General features: G+C 43.2%; 1 protein-coding gene across 4 annotated transcripts in view; it reads left to right on the forward strand.

Moving 5' to 3' along the window:
- Window positions 1–22,723, forward strand: part of ZNF609 (zinc finger protein 609) — a 240,999-nt gene that overhangs the window by 167,090 nt on the left and 51,186 nt on the right. For 3 of the 4 annotated variants that reach the window (XM_028850333.2, NM_001258136.1, XM_077938092.1), the window contains 1 exon segment: window positions 5,687–5,912. In XM_028850333.2, coding sequence (XP_028706166.1) covers window positions 5,687–5,912 — 226 coding nt within the window. 4 annotated transcript variants of the gene reach the window in all.

A 22,723-nucleotide genomic window follows, 5' to 3' on the forward strand; every position in this document is an offset into this window, starting at 1 on the left:
TTTTAGGTATATGAGAAAGATGGCACAATGAGTCCTTTTCTGATTTTTTTTCCCCCTTTTTTGAGACAGGGTCTTGCTCTGTTGCACAGGCTAGAGTACAGTGGTGCGATCACAGCACACTGCAGTCTTCACCCCCGGGGCTAAAATTTCCTCCTGAAATGGGAAAAGTTCTCTTGTCCCCCTCACAGGGCGTGCGATGGGAGTGTGGCTCACTTCTTCACTGCTCAAACCTCTAGGGTAGCATAGAGACGGGCAGGCTGTGGGGCTCCAACCCTGGCAGTGTCTAGGGGTGAATGCTTACAGCTGAAGCCCCAGTGGGTGTGTGTTACAGGGTGCTCTTTTAGTTTAACTGTCCTTAGGTGTCTTGTGTTAGCTCAGTTAGACCCCTGCCTTATCCCAAGAACAGAGGGCTTTCTGTATCCCAAGGTTCATGTCTTGGTGTACTGGAAGAATTGGATCACATGTGGGCTTGGAGAATGAGTGTAAAGTTTTATTGAGTGGAAGTAACGCTCAGTAGATTGGGGAGCCAGAAGGGAGATGGTTTTCCCCTGGAGTTCAGCTACTTAGTGGCCCAGGCTGTTCTCCCACTGCCCCAGCCAAACTCTGCTTTGTTCCACGGCCTGCCTGCATCTGTCGTGTGCTCTTCCACCGTCGTGTGCTTTCCTGCTGGCATGCTCCTCTCAACGCCCTCTCGAGGTCCAGCCGCTATGTCTTCTTCTGCCAATGTGTTCCTCTAAAAGTCCAGCCGCTTGCGTGTCTGTCTGCTAGGGTCTGGGGAATTTTTATAGGCACAGGGATGGGCCGTGGCAGACCAGGGTGGTCTTGGGAAATCCAACATTTGAGCGGGAAAACAAAAATGCCTATCTTCACCTCAGTCCGTGGGCACAGGCCCCAGATGGAGCCTTAGCCAGGGACCATGACCTCCTCTACCCAGCACTTCCCTTACCCCCTTCCGTATCATTTAAAGGGACCATGTTCTTCTCTACCCAACACATCCGTATCACTCCTACCTCAGCCTCCCAAGTAGCTAGGACTGTAGGTGTGTGCCAACACACCCAGCTAGTTTTTTTTGGTTTTGTTTTTAATTTTTTGTAAAGACAGGGTCTAACAGTGTTGCCCTGGCTGGTCTCAAACTCCTGGACTCAAGCACTCTGCCCACCTTGGCGTCCCAAAGTGCTGGGACTACAGGCTTGAGCCATTGCACCCAGCCCCCTTTTTCTGATTGTTATCTTCTCCTGGAAAGTGATAAATGAAGCTATGTTTGTTTCAGTGAATAATAGAATATGAAATCCTGTAAAGCCACATAAGTTATTAGATGAATATCACAGAGCTTATTATGCACTATGGCTTAATGTTAGATTATAGATGTGACCAAATGGTAATTAACAGAGCTGGAGCTGTAATTAAATACTATTGTGCTGCTCTGTGATCTCTCCTTAGATTTCTGTTGCAAAGTAAACGGAAAATGAACAGTTCAAACCCATAGGTGGATTTCGTCACTTCTCTCCATCCCCAAACATCTCTTTTAATTAACTAAGTAATTAAATAAAGTCATCTTCATACAACAGAGATGCCAAACTCTGCCTAGTAACTCTAATCAGAAAGGGTAGTTTGATGCATACTTGTTCATGAGTTCCTCATGTATATGAGTCTGTTCTGTTATTCTTAGTGATCAGTTCAGCTGAAGTTTCTTCTCCTCAGTTATTCTATAGCAGGGTATAATTTGGCAAACTGCTTGAATGCAACAGTGATGTTTCCAATCTACATTTTAGGTGTTGTTTTCTGAATTTCTCGGTGCAAAACTGGGGACTTCATTTTATCTAGAATGTGTTAGCATATCTTTCTCCTAGCCTGCCAGGAGCACTGAATAACCTAGCAGGAAATGAAACTACTTCAAGAAAAGAGCTGTCCTCAGTGGCTAAGAGAAAGAGTATATAGGTGTCTCCATGGGGTAAAGTTCCTTCGGTGCCTAGGGTTGCTGCCTGAGCTGTGGAACAGGTTGGCAATAGGACATGTGCAAGCAAGGCAATCAGAAAGTTCACAGGAGTGACCTGGAAGGTTTAGGCCAATGTCTGTGTCCAGTAGGACCTTGCAGGAATTTCTCTTGCGAGTAGAAGAAAGTATAGAAAAGGGAACAAACCCTAAGCAAACGAAGTACACATATAGGCTGTGAAACTGCCTCTGTCACGGTTCCTCCCCAAGAGAAAGAATAGATAAACAGAGGTGAGGCCAAGAGTAAAGATAATCTGTATACTCTGTCTCTAACTTTCCCTCTCTAGTGACTCTCAAGAGTTTCTTCCAGCACTGCAGAGGAGTGAGTAGGGAGGCTCCAGTTTACTTTTTCTGTGTTGTTTTTACCTTCACTTCTGTGCATGGAAATTTTAAAGGATCTTTCCAGGATCTACCACACCCCAAGAAGGTTGGCAAATTAAATTATAAATGTCCATTTTCAAGAGAGCAAATATGCCTTGTGGCATTTATCATAAATGTCGAGGATTCATTATACAGGCTTCCACTTCCATTTCATTTCATGAAAAAGGTGGAGTTAGGGAAGTACAAGGGGTGTGTGTGTGAGACAAGCAGGATAAGGATGTTTTGGCAGCTCTTCAGGGACCAGAATTAATCAGAATCAGTGTGTGAGCATTCTGTGGACTCACAGTGATGATCTGCAAATAGCGATGACTTTCTAAGCCAAGAAGTCAGAGCCAGCTGTGGAGAATGGATCTGGTACCCAGACCTCAGCTTGTAGGCTAGTTGTCAAGGCCAGGAAGACGTTTGTCTCTGTGTGTGTTGTGGGAGGGAAATGGATTATAGATAGAATGATAGCCATGTAGTAAATTATTCCAGAATCAGAGTTTTGTCACAGAACTATTTAGAAGCTTGGATTATGGATTCATGTATGATTTTCTCTGAATGTCTGTACTGAAGGACATTTAACCTAGACTAAGAAGTCTTCACAAAGGGAAGAGTCCCAAGGATTGGGAAAGTCCCAATCTTAGGCTCTTGTTTTCTAGGTCTGCTGATTAATATCATACTTAATCTTCAGAGGAAATAAGCCGGTGTGTGCATTGAGTGTCTTTGCATATGCAAGACATTATGCTCATTCAGGATTGGGGCATCAATCACTGGAGCGTAATAGACTTTGTCAGCCTCATAAATTCTGGAATTTAAAGAGTTAAAGGATCACTGCCCACTTCATTCTTTTTTTTTTTTTTTTTTTGAGATAGGGTTTCACTCTGTCACCCAGACTGGAGTACAGTGGTACAATTATAGCTCATTGTAGCCTCAACCTCCTGGGCTTAAGTGGTCCTCCCACCTCAGCCTCTGGAGTAGCTGAGAATACAGGCATGTGCCACCACACACAGATACCTTTTTTATTTTTATTTTTTATAGAGGTGGGGTCTTGCTATGTTACCCAGGCTAGTTTTGAACTCCTGTCTACATGTGATCTTCCTCCCTAGGCCTCCCAAAACACTGGGACTACAGGCATGAGCCACTGCACCTGACCTATCACAACTTTTATATTGTCTCTAGATGTGTTGCATTCTTCTTGGAACCTAACTAATTACATTTTTTTTTTCTTTTCTTTCCTTTTCTTTTCTTTTTTTTTTTTTTTTTTGAGGACGGAGTCTTGCTCTGTCACCAGGCTGGAGCGCAGTGGCACGATCTCAGCTCACTGCAACCTCCACCTCCCGGGTTCAAGCGATTCTCCTGCCTCAGCCTCCCACATAGCTGGGACTACAGGCACCTGCCACCATGCCCGGGTAATTTTTTTTTTTTTAATTTTAAGTAGAGACGGGGTTTCAGCTTGTTAGCCAGGATGGTCTCGACCTCCTGACCTTGTGATCCGTCTGCCTCAGCCTCCCAAAGTGCTGGGATTGCAGGCGTGAGCCACCGCACCTGCCTAACTAATTACATTCTTGTGAGAGGTTCTGTTTTGGAGGCAGATTGCTTATTTCTTTTTTTTTTTTTTTTTTTTTTTTTTTTGAGAAGGAGTCTTGCTCTGTTACCCAGGCTGGAATGCAATGGTGCGATCTCAGCTCACTGCAACCTCCGCCTCCCAGGTTCAAGTGATTCTCCTGCCTCAGGCTCCTGAATAGCTGGGATTACAGGCGCCCGCCACTACGCCTGGCTAATTTTTGTATTTTTAGTAGAGACATGGTTTCACCATGTTAGTCAGACTGGTCTCGAACTCTTGACCTCAGGTGATCTGCCCACCTCAGCCTCCCAAAGTGCTGGGATTATAAGTGTGAGCCACCTCGCCTGGCCGTGTTTGACTATTTCTATCTTTGTGTACATAATCAGCTACATCTTCAGACTGCTATTGATTGGCTTCTGGGTGGCAACAGCACCTTCTGGTTTTTTTGTTTTGTTTTGTTTTGTTTTTTTGAGACGGAGTCTCGCTCGTCGCCCAGGCTGGAGTGCAGTGGTGCAATTTCAGCTCACTGCAAGCTCCGCCTCCTGGGTTCACGCCATTCTCCTGCCTCAGCCTCCCAAGTCGCTGGAACTACCACCACGCCCACCACCACGCCCAGCTAATTTTTTGCATTTTTAGTAGAGACAGGGTTTCACGGTGTTAGCCAGGATGGTCTCGATCTCCTGACCTCGTGATCCGCCCATCTCGGCCTCCCAAAGTGCTGGGATTACAGGCGTGAGCCACTGCACCCAGCCCACCTCCTGTTTCTTATAGATAAATTTGATGTTAGAATTATATTCCTTGGGAGGCCGAGACGGGCGGATCACGAGGTCAGGAGATCGAGACCATCCTGGCTAACACGGTGAAACCCCATCTCTGCTCAAAAATACAAAAAAAACTAGCCGGGCGCGGTGGCGGGCGCCTGTAGTCCCAACTACTCGGGAGGCTGAGGCAGGAGAATGGCGTGAACCCGGGAGGCGGAGCTTGCAGTGAGCTGAGATCCGGCCACTGCACTCCAGCCTGGGCGGCAGAGCCAGACTCTGTCTCAAAAAAAAAAAAAAAAAAAAAAGAATTATATTCCAAGATGCCATTCTCATTAAACAACCACTGTTACAGTCTCTAAGGGTTAGAAATTCCCACCAGGTTAATCCCAGCCCTGCTATAACTTTTAAGTAGATTCCTTCTAGCCAAAGATGTGTTAAAGCACCTAGGATCATTAGGAATCATGGCATTCCTAGGATTTGGCTATTTCTTCCTCTCTTTTTCCCCACCCAAATTCATGGATTTTATGCCAGACTAATGTACTGTTTGCTGAACAATAGAATGGTAGGAAGCATAGTGTGGTGGTAGCAGAACATACCTCAGATGCTGGGCCTTGTCTTTCTCATCAGTCTGTGTGCTCTGTTACTATTGAAATCTGGCCCTGATTCTCTTTCATTACAGACTTTTAAATGAGATGAGAAAAAATAGAACTTTTTAAAAAACAATTTTAGCCAAGTGTAGTTTATGAGGAAGATCATTAATGCTCATTATATAAGATCATTATATGCTCATTAATAAGAGTTTCTCTTAGCACAGGATGCTCTCATCTAAACCACTAGATTTGTAGTGGTATCATAAGCCAGAACTTGAAAAGAAGAACCAAAGTCTTATTTATAGCCGTCTGCACTCTGGCAGGAATAGATACAGGACTAGATTAAATACAGAAAAGGTATTTCCTCTAAATGTTCTCCCTGCAACTCAGCTACTACTTTTTCTTCCCCCCCACAGATGGAGTCCCCTGTTTCCACACCAGCAGTGCTGCCAATACACCTTTTGGTGCCAGTGGTCAATAATGACATCTCATCTCCTTGTGAGCAGATCATGGTTCGTACCCGATCAGTTGGGGTCAACACATGTGATGTGGCTCTAGCCACAGAGCCTGAGTGCTTGGGCCCCTGTGAACCTGGAACTAGCGTCAACCTTGAAGGCATCGTGTGGCAGGAAACAGAAGATGGTAAGTGTGATATGTGGCTTTCCCATCCCTTCTCAACCTGCTTCTGCAGGGGCTTATTGTTGTAAATATTGCCAAGTGGTTATTAGAGTCTCAAGTGTCCACAGTCTGTGGGATATACCCGCACAGAGGATTTTAGCAGACTTAGCAAAATTTCCCAGCTTCTAGAGATTGCCAATACCAGTTTTTTAGATTAATTATCTTCCCTTCATAGCTATTCAACAGTGTTAATCCTGGTGCTTAAGCAGTCATGTGATAGGTGTTGGGGAGGTAATTCAAACTGTATCTGTATTCTCCATATCCCTTCTATTATTTTATGTGGGAGAGTTAGATTATAAATTAAATTTGAGGCCGGGCGCGGTGGCTCAAGCCTGTAATCCCAGCACTTTGGGAGGCCGAGACGGGCGGATCACGAGGTCAGGAGATCGAGACCATCCTGGCTAATATGGTGAAACCCCGTCTCTACTAAAAAATACAAAAAACTAGCCGGGCGAGGTGGTGGGCGCCTGTAGTCCCAGCTACTCGGGAGGCTGAGGCAGGAGAATAGCGTAAACCCGGGAGGCGGAGCTTGCAGTGAGCTGAGATCCGGCCACTGCACTCCAGCCTGGGCGACAAAGCGAGACTCCGTCTCAAAAAAAAATAATAAATAAATAAATAAAATAAATAAATAAATTAAATTTGAGGTCAGGGCTGAGGAGAAAAAGTAATAAAAGGGCAGCTGAGGGAGTCAAGGGGATGGAGAATAGTCACTCTTAAATTGACTTAATGTTGGCTCATTGCATATGCAGCTCTTGCCTTTTTTAACACCTATAGGTACAGCCAGCTCACTCCTCCCACTGATTGCCTCATTGCCCAGCCACCCACACCACTTCATGTATCTGTCACTTGGTACAGATTTTATAGGCTGAGGCAACGGGGAAGTGTTTAGATGGTCTTATTTTCAGGCATCCACTAAGCAGTTGGCTCACTGTAGGTTGCTGCTGCCCAAGGCATCCGGACTTCTTGCATGTTCCATTTGCCCCTGAGAATGGAATGTCTTCTGTTTTGGAAATTCATGAACCTGAAAAAATGGAAGGAAGTGTAAAGGGACTTAATGGAGTATTTCAGATCTTTCGGTAACATCTGGTGGCAATTTGATTTTTGCATATTCTTTTTATAAAGAATCCAAGTCCTTGTCAGAGTATATGTGGTTAGAGAGGCTGGGCCTCAGAGTCCCATCATGTCTCTGCATCAGTAACCAGACTTTCAAACTATCCTCACTCTGAGGAGTTTAGAGACCCAGAGGAGCGCAGCTAATCATCTCTGATTATCAGAGAGCTATTTTGTCAGTCTGCCCCTAGAAATTCAGGCATTTCATTCTAACAAAAGTCTGTTCCCCTGAATATTTTGTTGTCATTCAGTATTTATTTAAAGTTTACCATGCAATAGGTGCTGATGTGTTACAGTTTAAGAACTCTGTGTTCTTGTCTGTCTCATCATTAGGGATATAATACATCTTCAGCTTTCAGAATAACATTGCTAATGGGTTTTATTGTGTGCCTGAGTGGTAGATGCTGATGCAGAGAAGGTAGAGAGAGAGTTTAACTCTAGAGGTTGACTCTGGATATGTGTATAAAATATACAATCTGAAAATCACAAAGTGCCTATCTGATTTTTTAAATGTCATCTGCTTACGGACAAATGTCTGAATAGTCACAGTCTGTTGAAATGACAGACATATCCGGACCATATCTCTGTGCCACCAAGCAACCTTCAAGGCCTCTTGCTTCAGTATATTGAAGATAGAATAAATCAATTTCCTTCCTATTTGTTCTGCTTGTCTTTATGATGGTGACTCTTCTCCAAGAACAAGATGCTTTTTTTTATGTGAACCTAACAAAAACTTTGAGAGAGTGAGGCTAATGCTTTCACTCTCCTGAGGACAATGAATACCTTTTTATCTGACGATCCCTTCCTGCCAGGGCAAAATTAACACATAATTTTTTTTATTATTATTTTTTGTAAATCATTTGCTCTGAAAGGCTCTCAGGTTTGTCAGGTTGTCACAGGCAGCCTATTATTACCAAGTTCCCCTGTTATGTACTCTTTTTTTTTTTTTTTGAGACAGAGTCTCACTCTGTCACCCAGGCTGGAGTGCAGTGGCGCGATCTTGGCTCACTGCAACCTCTGTCTCCCGGGTTCAAGCGATTCTCCTCTCTCAGCCTCCTGAGTAGCTGGGACTATGGGCGCGCACCACCATGCCTAGCCCATTTTTGTATTTTTAGTAGAGACGGGGTTTCACCACGCTGGCCAGGCTGGTCTTGATCTCCTGACCTTGTGATCCGCCTGCCTCAGCCTCCCAAAGTGCTGGGATTACAGGTGTGAGCTACCGCGCCCAGTCCAGTATGTACTCTTAAGGTACTCTGTACTTTATTTCATAGCACACATCACAGTTTGCAACTTTGTTTATCATTTTATGATTTTTCTCTTAATATGAATCTCTCCTACTGTGTTCGAAGTTCTGAGATCAGGCAGTCTGTTTTGCTCACCATTGTATTCAAGGTACTTAACATAGGTGGCAACTGACACCTATAGTAGTAGACTGTCAAAAATACTTGTTTGAGGCCAGGTGCAGTTTATCACCTAATGTCAGGAGTTCAAGACCAGCCTGGCCCACATGGCGAAACCCCATCTCTACTAAAAATACAAAAAAATAGCTGGGTGTGGTGGCATGCCTCTGTAATCCCAGCTACTTGGGAGGCTGAGGCAGGAGAATCGCTTGAACCCCGGAGGTGGAGGTTGCAGTGAGCCGAGATCGCACCATTGCACTCCGGCCCGGGCAACAGAGAAAAAAAAAAAGAAAGAAAAATATATTTGTTGGAATGAAGGAATGCTTGCACCTATATTATTGTCATTTCTGGATCTATCTTAATATATATCTAGAGGATATTAAAATACTGCTTGAACTTAGGAATGGTGTCAAAATACTTCCCAAAAATCTAAATCTTCTCTGAAACTCAGAATAAATACGGCTTTCACCAGGTTTGAGATCAGTCTCGTTGTCTAAATCTGTAAGATTTTTAATCCTACTTTTAATACCAGGTTTTCTCCCACTTACTGTATTTCAAGGCTTAGCTCTCTTCTTTATTTTTTCTTTCATCCCAAGGGAAAGAGAACTGTCTGCAATAATATACTCATCTTTTCTTTGCTTTCTGGTCACCCCAGAGGGCCTTCACCTGAACTGTCAGTTGGCGAAGGTCTGAATTGGGATCACAGTTGGTTCACATTCCTTTTCATCTTCAGGTAACAGAGATTTCCTGCAAAGATCATTCTCTGAAGATCTGTAAGATCCAGTATACCGAGTCAGTCCTCAAGTTAATCATAAGAACTATATACAGATACTTTTAAAAAAATTCTTCCAGACTTCTAGGTTTTTTGTCTGCCTCTCGACATTTTGTACTTCTGTCTGTCTCTTTGTCCAGCAAACTACACTGTCTTCAAACAGAAAAGTCCTTACAGCTCAGAGAGAAGCTGTGAATGCTTGGCCTCTGAGGGGAATGGAGGACACTGAGGTCCCTGTAGAACTGAGCCACCTTGCTGAGAACAGGTGTAGGAGTCATGGCCTCAATTATTCCTAGTTTCTTTGCCTACTTGTCCTACAGTGTTACTTCTTTCTTTCCTCTTCTCTCCCTATCACTCACTTTAAACCTTGGATGCATTTTCAAATTCCTGCAGATTCCATTTCTTTTTAGGCTGTTCATAATTCAGTAAGCACTGCGAAGATCCTACTTGACTAGATTCAACCATGGAACTGTTTAGAAGACCCAAGTGTAACGTAGAATTTTTTTGTTTGTTTGTTTTTGAGACATCCTCAGCACTACATAAGGGCTAGTTCCACTGGATTTTGCTTTATCTCACCTCACTTCAAATCAAAATACTGAATACCTCCGAGGCGAGCGGATCAGTTGAGATCAGGAGTTTGAGACCAGCCTGGCCAACATGGCAAAACCCCGTCTCTACTAAAAATGCAAAAATTGGCCTGTAATCCCAGCTACTTGGGAGGCTGAGGCAGGGGAGTTGCTTGGACCCAGGAGGTGGAGGTTGCAGTGAGCCGAGATTGTGCCACCGCACTCCAGCCTGGGCAACAGAGTGAGACTTCATCTCAAAAAAAAAAGAAAAAAAAAAAACTACCAAGTCTGTTCTGGGTTCACAAGGCTTAACTCTAATCTAGGATCCTGAAAAAATGTATAAGAAGCCTCAAAGCAGACTATGTACTTTTAGGGACACAAAATTGCTTACTGGCTTGTGAGGTATTTTAAAGAAAGGCAAGGCTGACTTTAGGTAAGAGTTCTAGGAGATGCTATAGGTTCTCCTTTTTGGATAGTAGCACTAACCCAAAGACCAATACCAGTGATGTAGTTTACTTTGGCAAATGTGCTTTATGGAAGAATTTATGGTATAGTGGAAGGAGCACTGGAGTAAAAATCTGGAGACTTCTATATCTCTGCCACTATCATTATGACCTTGGAAAAATCCTTTAATTTTCTGGGCCTTAGTTACCTCATCTCTTAAGTTGAACTAGGTGACCAATTAGGACCTGTCAGTTCTTTTTTTCTTTTTTTTCCTTTTTTTTTTTTTTTTTTTTCTGAGACAGGGTCAAGCTGTGTCACCCAGACTGGAATGTAGCAACAACATTATGTCTCACTGCAGCCTCAAACTCTTGAGCTGAAGTGATCCTCCTACCTTGGCCTCCTGAGTAGCTAAAACTACAGGCATGTGCCTCCGTACTCAGCTAATTTTTTGTAGAGATAGAGTCTTGCTACATTGTTCAGACTGGTCTCAAACTCCTGGCCTCAAGTGACCATCCTGCCTCAGCCTCCCAAAGTGCTGGGATTACAGGCGTGAACCACCATGCCCAACCTGTCAGCTCTTAAGTTATAAAAGTCTATGCAGGGCAGGCGTGGTGGCTCATGCCTGTAATCCCAGCACTTTGGTAGGCTGATGCAGATGGATCACTTGATCCCAGGAATTTGAGACCAGCCTGGGTAACATAGCAAGACCCTATCTCTACAAAAAAAAAATTTTTTTAATTTATGCCTTAAACCATGGAATCAGGGCCAGGCACAGTGTCTTGTGCCTGTAGTCCCAGCTACTCAGGAGGCCAAGGCAGGAGGATCACTTAGTCCAGGAGTTCAAGGCAACAGTGAACTATAATTGTGCCACTGCCGGGCGCGGTGGCTCACGCCTGTAATCCCAGCACTTTGGGAGGCTGAGGCAGGCGGATCACAAGGTCAGGAGATCGAGACCACGGTGAAACCCAGTCTCTACTAAAAATACCAAAAATTAGCCGGGTGCGGTGGTGGGCGCCTGTAGTCCCAGCTACTTGGGAGGCTGAGGCAGGAGAATGGCAGGAACCCGGGAGGTGGAGCTTGCAGTAAGCCGAGATCGCGCCACTGCACTCCAGCCAGGGGGACAGAGCGAGACTCCGTCTCAAAAAAAAAAAAAAATTGTGCCACTGCATTCCAGGCTGGGTGACAGAGTGAGACCCCATCTCAAAAAAGAAAAGAAACATGGAATCAGCATGGATCCAACACTGGTTGACTCTGGCAACTTGAAAACGAACAAGTGGACTGGCACGGTGGCTCACACCTGTAATCCCAACACTTTGGGAAGCTGAAGCAGGTGGATCACTTGAGGCCAGGAGTTTGAGACCAGCCTGGCCAACATGGTGAAACCCTGTCTCTACCACAAAAATTAGCCAGGTGTGGTGACACATGCCTGTAATCCCGTCTACTCCAGAGGCTGAGGCAGGAGAATCCCATGAACCCAGGAGGCAGAGGTTGCAGTGAGCCAGGATGTGAGAGAATATGTGGCTCTCTGTCGAACGGGAGGAGCAGAGACTTTTTTTGAGACAGAGTTGCTCTCTTCTTGCCCAGGCTGCAGTACAATGGCATGATCTGGGCTCACTGCAACCTCCACCTCCTGAGTTCAAGCAATTCTCCTGCCTCAGCCTCCCGAGTAGCTGGGATTACAGGTCTACGCCACCACGCCCGGCTAATTTTGTATTTTTAGTAGAGATGGGGTTTTTCCATGTTGGTCAGGCTGGTCTTGAACTCCTGATCTCAGGTGATCGCCCGCCTCAGCCTTCCAAAGTGCTGGGATTATAGGTGTAAGCCACCATGCCCACCCCTGCTCCCTATTGTAATAACATCCTGTCATCAGATTTATTCTACCACCATTTGACTGAAACATTTCTCATACCAGTTTTCCAGAGGTCTTCTCTCAGTCCTTCCTAGACTTCTATTAGCTCTCTTATTTCTTTATTCTTGAAACTCTCCTCTCTTGCCTTGGTCATAAATCTCATTTCTCTTTATAACTGGTTATTCTCTCTATTTTGTGCCAGTCTCTCATCCTCCTTGTATTCATTTAATCAGAAATTCCTGTTGAGATTCAGGATGCTGAAATATTGGTCAATTCAGTCCTATCAGCCTCTAGATAGGGTCTGTAGCAGCTGGTGCCCTGCTGCCTTTCCCACAGGCAAACAGACTTATCCACAATATATTTTTTCATTTATTGTGTGTGCCATAGTGGGGAAAGTTGAGCCATTGAGTTAGGAATGGCATTTAGCTGCTTGGAGAAGAAATGAAACTATAATAATGATTTAATATAAGAGAATTTGGAGGTATGTAGGTAAGTAGTCTAGGGCTGGTATGATAATATCACAATGGAATCACTGTTTCAGACTCCTTAAAGTTACTTCTTTATTGCAAAATTGCTTCTGTAGCTCCAGCCATCACATTTACTTTCCAGTCTTGAAAGAAAAGGAAGGTAGAAGAGAAAAAGCACCTGCCTCCCATCTTAGTCTGTTACCTTTGGAGAGGTTTCCCAGAAGCCACACCATAAGACTTCTGCTTACATCTTGTTCGCTACCCTGTGTGCAAGGAAGGCAAAGAAATGTAGCCTTTTAGCTGGATACGTTACTTCCCCACACAAAATAGGGACTCTTACTAAGGGAAAGGGGAAGAAATTGGCAGAATCTGCCACTCTTCTGCTCTGCATAGGCTTCATATATCATAACTTCCAAAAGCTATTACTTTAGCAGCTTTCTGTTGTAAGTACTCTCCTATATATCCATGTCTTTAGCTGTCTACCTTGTATGAACAATACCCAGAACTTTATCTCTATACTTGACCTTTTGCCTAATAGTTTCACTGATGAACATCACCAGAAACTGATTTATTAAATTCAAATGTCTAAAAAGGAGTATTCACCATTTTTTACCAAAAATTTCTTTCTCTTTCCTTCTCTATTTCTCTTCATTACACCTACATTACCATCCTCCTAATTTTCTTTCTTTTTTTTTTTTTTTCAAGACGGAGTCTCGCTCTGTCGCCCAGGCTGGAGTGCAGTGGCTGGATCTAAGCTCACTGCAAGCTCTGCCTCCCAGGTTTACGCCATTCTCCTGCCTCAGCCTCCCGAGTAGCTGGGACTACAGGCGCCCGCCACCACGCCCGGCTAGTTTTTTGTATTTTTTAGTAGAGACGGGGTTTCACCGTGTTAGCCAGGATGGTCTCGATCTCCTGACCTCGTGATCCGCCCGTCTCGGCCTCCCAAAGTGCTGGGATTACAGGCTTGAGCCACCGCGCCCGGCACTTTTTTTTTTTTTTTTTTTTGAGACAAAGTCGCGCTTTGTTGCCCAGAGTGCAATGGCGCGATCTCAACTCACCGCAACCTCCACCTGCGGGATTCAAGCGATTCTTCTGCCTCAGCCTCCCAAGTAGCTCAGATTACAGGTGCCCACCACCATGCCCAGCTAATTTTTGTATTTTGAGTAGAGACGGGTTTTCACCATATTGGCCAGGCTGGTCTCGAACTCCTGACCTCAGGTGATCCACCCGCCTCAGCCTCCCAAAATGCTGGGATTACAGGCATGAGCCACCGCGCCCAGCACCATCCTCCTAATTTTCTAGGCTCAAACCTCCCTAGTCATCTCTTGACTCTTCACTCTTCGTCTCTGTATAATTGTTTAGTGGTTTCTCTAGGAATTACAATATATAGATTTAATTTTTTACAGTTTAATTAAAATTAATATCTCAAGTGGAATGTAGAAATCTTACTACCATATAAGTAAGTTCCGTTACTCTCCATTCTTTTTTCTTTTTTTTTTTTTTTTTTTTTTTTTGAGATGGAGTTTCACTGTGTCACCCAGGCTGGAGTGCAGTGGTGTGACCTTGGCTCACTGAAACCTCCAAGAAGAGATGGAGTTTCACCGTGTTAGCCAGGCTTATCTCAAACTCCTGGCCTCAAATGATCTGCCTGCCTCGGCCTCCAAACTGCTAGGATTACAGGCAAGAGCCACTGCACCAGGCCTTACTCTCCATTCTTTTGTTTTCTTTTTTTTTTTTTAGTTTTGTAAATTATTTTATTTCTTCCATGATGATTTAGAGGCACTGTCTTCAAACCAATACAAATATTTTATAAATAATATTCGGCTATTTTCTAACCAGTTGAGTAATTTGTTGCACAATAAGCTACCTCACATCTTTCAGCAAGAAATACATTAAATTTGAAAATAAAAACATTACATAATGAATTAGGACACAATTAAAATTTACTTTAAATATTTTTTTAGGGGAGAGGACACAACACTTCTACTCAATGAAGAGAAACATTTTTACAGTCCTGAGGTCATTTTTTTTTAACACCCATTATCCTGTGAATTCGTAGGGAAGAGGGTCCATCAGCTCAGGCGCCTTCCCATTGGTTCTCACAAAGTGTGCTTCTCTGGGTAGAGGCTGCTGCTTCAGGTGAACCCAGGTGCCTTTGGCTTCTTTCTTTTTCTGATCATTTTCCTTCACATGTTTCAGAAGCTATCTCGGCTCTTAGAGTGCTTAATGTGCTCAATACACACATTAATTCTCTTGGCAAGAATCTTGCCCTTGTTTGTTTACAACAATGCCAACAGCATGCTTGGGGGACACTCTAGACTCTCCAGTTTTGCCATGGTAACACTTGTGGGGCATTCCTTTTTGAACAGTACCAATTCCCTTGATGTCTACAATATCACCTTTCTTATAGATTCGCATATATGTGGCCAAAGAAACAACTTCATGTTTTCTTCTCTTTTTTTTTTTTTTTTTTTTTTTTTTCCTTAGACGGAGTTTCGCTCTTGTTGCCCAGGCTGGAGTGCAATGGCGCGATCTCGGCTCACCGCAACCTCTGCCTCCCAGGTTCAAGCGATTCTCCTGCCTTAGCCTCCTGTGTTCAAGTGATTTTCCTGCCTCAGCCTCCCGAGTATCTGGGATTACAGGCATGCGCCACCACGCCTGGCTAATTTTGTATTTTTTTAAGTAGAGACAGGGTTTCTCCATGTTGGTCAGGCTGGTCTCCAATTCCCGACCTCAGGTGATCCCCCCGCCTCAGCCTCCCAAAGTGCTAGGATTACAGGCGTGAGCCACTACACCCGGCCACAACTCCATATTTTCTAAAAGGCCTAGAGAACATATATCAGGTGCCTCTCTTCTTAACCTTTGTGTTTGTTGAGTTACTGGAAGATGGCAGTTCCAATCAAAAAGCTCTCCATTCTTTATCTTGTAGTTGTCTTACAGTAGCACATTGCCTGCTTTTGTATGGCTTATGAGCTAAGAATGGTGTGTGTGTGTGTGTATATATATATATTTTTTGAGACAGGGTCTTGCTTTTTCAAGACGGGAGTGCAGTGGCACGATCATGGCTCACTGCGGCCTCAGCCTACCAGGCTCAAGTAATCCTCCCACCTCAGCCTCCCAAGTAAGTAGGACCACCAGAGCATGCCACCATGCCCGGGTAGTTAAAATTTTTTTTGGTAGAGACAGTGTCTTACTACGTTGCACAGGCTGATCTTGAATTCCTGGGCTCAAGCAATCCTCCCACCTCACCTCCCAAAGTACTGGTATTACACGCATGAGCAACCACACCCAGCCTATATTTTTTAATGGTTGAAAAAAACGCAAAACCCAAGAATATTTGTGAGGCATGAAAATTACATGGAATTCAAATTTCAATGTCTATAAATAAAGGGTGTTTTTGTTTGCTTGTTGTTTTTATTTTATTTTTTATTTTATTTTTTTGAGACAGAGTCTTACTCTGTCACCCAGGCTGGAGTGCCGTGGAAAAATCTTGGCTCACTGCAACCTGTGCCTCCCGGGTTCAAGTGATTCTCCTGCCTCAGCCTCCCGAGTAGCTGGAATCACATGCCTGGCTGATTTTTTTTATTTTTTAATTTTTTTTTTATTTTTAGTAGAGATGTGGTTTCGCCATGTTGGCCAGGCTAGTCTGGAACTCCTGACCTCAGGTCCGTCTGCCTTGGCCTCCCAAAGTACTGGAATTACATCCGTGAGCCACCATGCCTGGCTGTTGTTGTTTTATTTTGTTTTTTTGAGATAGAGTCTTGCTTTGTTTCCCAGGCTGGAGTGCAGTGGTGTGATCATGACTCACTGCAGGCTCAAGTGATCCTCCCACCTCAGCCTCCCAAGTAGCTGGGACTACAGGCACACACCACCATGCCCAACTAATTTTTTTTGTTTTAAATTTTTTTTGTAGAGATGGGGTCTCACTTTGTTTTTCAGGCTGGTTTCAAACTCCTAGGCTCTAGCAATCGTCCTGCCTCAGCCTCACAAAGTTCTGGGATTACAAGTGTGAGCCACCATACCTGGTCCATAAATAAAGTATTGTTTTTTGTTTTTGTTTTTGTTTTTGTTTTGTTTTGTTTTTCTGTAACCTTCTATTAGAAGTGACATGTTTTGTTTTGTTTCAGTTTTTGACACAGGGTCTCATTCTTTTGCCCAGGCTGGAGTGCAGTGGCGTGATCACAGCTCCCTGCAGCCTCCACCTCCCGGGCTCAAGTAATCCTCCCACCTCAGCCTCCCAAGTAGCTGAGACTACAGGCATGTGCCGTCCCATCTGGCTAATTTTGTACTTTTTGTGGTGATAGGATATTGCCATATTGCCCAGGCTGTCTCAAACTCCTGGGCTCAAGTGATCCGCCCGCCTCAGCCTGCCAAAGTGCTGGGACTGTAGGCGTGAGCCACCACACCTGGCCTATAATATTTTCTTATGGAAATGAGATCTCACTGTGTTGCCCAGGCTTGTCTTCAACTCCTGGGCTCAAGCAATCCTCCTACCTCAGCGTCCCAAGATGCTGGGATTACAGGTGTAAGCCACTGGGCCTGGACCCATAAATAAAGTTTTATTGGAAGACAGTCATTCTCATTTAATGTATTTTGGCCACATTTGCCCTACAGTGGCAGAGTTGAGAAGTTGTAACAGAGACCATGTGGCCTGCAAGGCCTAAAATATTTGATATCTGGTCTTTTGTTGAAAAAGTTTAGCCGGGCGTGGTGGCAGGTGCCTGTAATCCCAGCTACTCGGGAGGCTGAGGCAGGAGAATTGCTTGAACCCAGGAGGTAGAGGTTGCAGTGAGCCGAGATGGTGCCACTGCACTCCAGCCTGGGGCAACAGAGTGAGACTCCATCTCAAAAGAAAAAATATATATATATATTTAAAAAAAAAAAGTTTACCAATCTCATGCCTCATATAGCCACTGCGCCTGGCCGAGAGTCTGAATGTTTAATTTTATTAAATTTAAATAGCCATATGTTAACTACTGGCTTATGGTATTGACAGCACAGGGGCTAGATCTTTAAAATATATATACACAGACATGCATATATATATATATATAGTGTGTGTGTGTCTGTATATACTCTGAGATGGAAAGAAGAGTAATTGTGTGGGAGTATGAAGAGGGTGGGTAAGTATCTGACATCTAAACAGACCCATGGTGACTTCTGTATACTCTGGCCCCTGTTACCCAGGAGAACATTCGGCCCTACTTCAAACTCTGTGGTTGAGCCCTCTACTTTGGTCTGTGGGCTGCAGTTTTCTCATTATCAGAGTAATAGGCTATGGTTTTGCTTAGCAGGAAGTTAGTCTGCCTGTGGTAGCTCCACTGAGAACCTGCCCCAGCTATTCTTGATCCTCATCTGATTGCAGATCCCAGCTGTGGGTCATTATCCTTTTCACTAAAGGGAAGGGGCTCTCCATTAATCTTCTTTCATGGAAATGGTAACCTTCGTAGTTACCCTTGGTTTTTCCTGTGTGATTTTGATGTAGAAAAGTATGTGTGTGAACTGTGAAATATCTAATTTTAGATATTTGCACTGGAAAAGCAAGGTGGCATTCAGCTATTGGTTTTTCTTTCTCATATGCTATAATTAATGCCCCTTCACCTTCAGTCTTGCCCCAGGCAGTACTTACCTAGAGGAGAGATGGGGCACAATAACAACCAAGCTTTCTCCACTGTTTAGCCAATTGCATACCAGCTTGAATCTGGAAGAAATAGTTCTACCAATAGCACAGTCATAAAGAGCCTAGCAGCCATTGTCTGGCACCACAAATCTTCATAGCAACAGACCACCACATGGCAACAGCAGCCACACAAAGGAAACATTAGGGAAATCAGTACCTACTTTCTCCCACCCCTCCCCCACCAAAAACAACAGCCAACAGATTCCCACCAAGCAGCTTACTCCCAGAGGATACTTTAGAGCAGTGGTGTGTTTATATACCTTTGTGGATTGTGTTTTATGTCCACTGTCATACATTTAAATCCGGAAGACCTTGGGAAAAATTTCAGTCACGGGCTTTTTTGAGTTCCATTTTGCAAATGGCAAAATAGACTAATCTCCAGGGGAGAGAGATATTCTCCCCTTTGTGCACGCTCACCCATCTCCTCCCTCCCCCCAAACAAAGCATAGTCAGGCGGTATATATAGGTGACTAGGCTGTGAGCTTGCCAGATAGGTAAGGTCATTTGCAAATGAGATTCTTTTTATAGTTCAGTAACAAAACCCAGACCTATTGTTATCAAAATCATCCTGATACTTATGAATTCAGGTGAGTGATACCTAGGCAATAAATTTCTTACTGGTATTGCCTGGGATTTATCACTAGCCCTAACTAACTTAACTTTGAAGTATGATTCAAAGGGGAAAAAGTCCTATTTGAGAGTCTTGGTGTTTTCTTGCTCTGTTAATAAGGTCGTCGTTTGACTAGTCTGGGCCTTAATTTTCTTATTTGTAAAATGAGGAGGTTGGACTACATGATCTCTGTGGTCCTTCTAGCTCTGGTATTTACAATTCTGTAATCATTTATGTGGAACAGAAGAGGGAATTGTCTTTGTTAGTCATTGGTTGTGATGAGATCTGCTGGAAGATGTTGAGCCCTCTGGTCTTAGTGCTTACACTGCTAAAAACAGGTCCTGGCCCTGCCCTATTTGATAAAGCTGCTGTAACAATGATAGGCAGAAGCTATTAACAAAGTTGGCAACTAGCCTTTTCTCCCACGGCAGTAGTTTCAGACTAGTTCAAGCAGAGCTTTGCTCCCAAGCTATTGCTACTGAGGCTGCTGCTGCCTCTTAATGATACCGGTGAGAACTAACTCGATTTCTCTCTTTAACTCTCTCTCTCTCTCTCTCTCTCTCTCTCTCTCTCTCTCTGACTACTCTATGAAACAAGGGGCCGTTCTCCACCTCTTCTGATACCTCATTATTCCATCTCCCTCAGGCTTTACAGAACAAAGAAATCACAGGGCACCAACTTTATAATTTAGGCAGCTGGAGATAATTTCCCCAGGATAGGGTGGGTAGGTAGCTGATTCCTCCTGGCATTAGGCAGCATTGCTAAATGGCCTTGTGTTTTGTCTGCCAGGCTTATGCTTTGTTAGGCCCATTCAGGCTTCTCTGTGTCTCAGTTAAATTATAGTGGTAAACCAAGCCCGTGTACTTTCAGAGGGGTAAGGGTTAGGAAAAACAAGAAAAGTATGTCATTTATAGGCCCTGCTACTCGCTAATTGCTCAAGAAATTTTTGTTTAATCTACTATCCCTGTGCTTACTCCTGCCAGATCCTTTATTTCCTTTAGTTGCTGCCTTCACGGCCTTCTCCATAGCAACAAGCTATATGACAAAAAGGCTATGGTGAGAAATTGAGCAGTCACCCCTCCCCCAGATTGTACTCTATTTTCTCCTTAGGGTATCTAAAAGCAGCCCAAAAGACTGCTGTCAAATAATTTTCTACCCCCATTGAACTCATAATCAAATGAAACTTTTAACCCTGAACTAATTTGGTGAACAATCTGCATTCTCCTTATTTAACTCTGATTATCCCCACCTTTTTGAAAATTTTCTAGATCATTCAATATACTTGAAATACTGTGCATCTTCTCATTTATGAAGCTCCCTTTTGCTTTGTAGCTTTCAGTGTATTCCTTAGAATTATGCAGAAAATCTCCTGGAATGAAGTATGGAGAAAGAGTAGATGAAGAAAGCGGAACCCTCCCCTTTTCTGCCATGTGCTGTTGCCTTAGATACTAGACTAGTCTGCTGCCCTAGAGATTGGGCAAGTTGCCTAAAGTATAGAACTGGCCTGCATCTTAGCTAATCCTGGCATAGCCTAATCTGTTATCCTTTGTTATCTTCCCAGTCACTTGTCTACAGGAGTCACAAACCCAAAGGTTTTGTTTTTGTTTTATATTAATAGGTCTTACTGAAAGTAATATAAACATGTACCCAAATCCTAAGTGTGCAAGTTTGCATTTTCAAAGTGAACACACCATGTGGTACCAGCACCTAGATGAGGAAACACAGTATTGCCAGAACCCCAAAACCTCTTTCATGCCTCCCTTCTAATAGCTAGCCCTTCTCCTCACCCCAGGTAACCAATCTCACCATTAATATCATAGATTAGTATTTCCCATTTTGAACTTCATGTAAATAGAATCATTACAGTATGAGCTTTTTTATGTTGAGCTGTTCAACATTATGCCAGTGAGATTCATCCATATTGTTGCATGTTGTTGAACTTTGTTTATTTTCATTATAGTATTCTATTATGTGAGTATACTGCTAGTTATTCAGTTGTTGATGGGCATTTGGGTTATTTGCAGTTTGAGGCTGTTATAAAAAGTGCTGCTGTGAAAATTCTTGTACATGTCTTTTTCGGACTATATATACATATTCCTATCTATCTATACTTAGAAATGGAATTCTTGAATCATAAGGTATGTGTATGATCAACTTGAATAGATATCACAAGTTTCCGGAAATGTCTAAACGAATTTACATTCCTGCTTCCAATGTATTAGAATCCTGATTGCTCTACGTTCTAGCCAACACTTGACCTTATTTGTCTTTTTCATTTTAGCCATTCTGGTGGTGTGTAGTGGTATCTCATTGTGGTATTAATTTGCATTTCCCTGGTGAGTAATGAAATTGAGCATCTTTTCATGTGTTCATTGGCCATTTGGAAATCTCTTTTACAAAGTGTCTGTTCAAGTCTTTTGCCCATTTTTGGATTGGGTTGTATGTCTTTTTCTTATTGATTTATAGGAATATTCTGGTTATGAGTCCTTTGTGAGATTTACGTGATATAAATATATTCTGTGTCTTGACTTTTCTGTTAATGGTGTCTTTGTCTTCATTTTTATGTAGTCTATTTTATCTTTTTAAAATTTTTCTTTTTTCCTTTTATTGTTAGTGCTTTCTGTGCCCTGTTTAACAAAGTTTTGCCCATCCCAAGATAATATATTCTTCTATGTTTTTTCTGAGAACCTTGTGTGTGTATATATATATATACACACACATATTTACATCCACAGTCTTATCTGGAATTTATTTTTGTTTAGGGTGTAAGTTGGGAGTCAAGATTCTTATTTTTTTATATGGATATCTAATTGACCCAGCACCTTACTAAAAAGACCATCCTTTCCCCCGTTGCACAGCAGTGTCACATTTGTCATAAACCATGTGTGGGTTTATTTATGGGTTCTTTTCTGTTCCATTTATACATTTACCTGTTCTTGTGTCAATACTACATTATCTTGATAACTACAGCTTTGTAAATCTTGTTACCTAGTAGTATAAATCTTCCAGTTTTGTTGTACTTCTTCAAGATTGCCTTGGCTTTACTTGGCCTTTTGCAATTCCATGTAAATTTTAGGATCATCTTTGTGAATTTTTATAGAAAAAAAAAAGTGCTGAAATTTTGATTAGGATCTACAGATGAATTTGGAGAAGACCCAAAGTTTTATCCTTTTACTTAAGCTAGTAAAGCCAGCAGTTACTGAGGGAGAATTGAGGGGAGGGGGGATCAGAGCAAGTCACTGATACCATTTGGGGATCTTGTTTAAAATGTGTGTTAACTGGCCAGACACCGTGGCTCACACCTGTAATGCTAGCAATTTGGGAGGCTGAAGTGTACAGAGTGCTTGAGCCCAGGAGTTCAAGACCAGCCTGAGCAACATGGCGAAACTCTATCTCTACAAAAAGTAGAAAATTAGCCAGGCTTGGTTGCGAGTGCCTGTTATCTCAGCTACTTGGAAGGCCAAGGTGGGAGGATCACCTGAGTCCAGGAAGGCTGAGGCTGCAGTGAGCTGTGATTACACCACTGCATTCCAGTCTAGGCGACAGTGAGGCCCTGTCTCAAAATAAAATAAAATAAAAAACATAAAATAAAATATTAACTGTCTCCTGCTCCTATTCTGAATCAGCAGGTTCAAGATGGAGCTTAGAACCAGGTGCAGTGGCTCACACCTGTAATCTTAGCACTTTAGGAGGCCAAGGCGGAAGGATCATTTGAGCCCAGGAGTTTGAAACCAGCCTGGCCAACATAGTGAGACCTGTCTTTATTTAAAAAATAAAATAAACAAGATGGAGCTTGGACATGCTTATTGTAAAAGATGCTCCCCAAGAAATTATGGTTTGCTGCCATCACCACTGTTCTCCACCAACCCTATCTGAG

This window comes from Macaca mulatta, chromosome 7 (assembly GCF_049350105.2).
Source record: "Macaca mulatta isolate MMU2019108-1 chromosome 7, T2T-MMU8v2.0, whole genome shotgun sequence".
NCBI lineage: Eukaryota > Metazoa > Chordata > Mammalia > Primates > Cercopithecidae > Macaca > Macaca mulatta.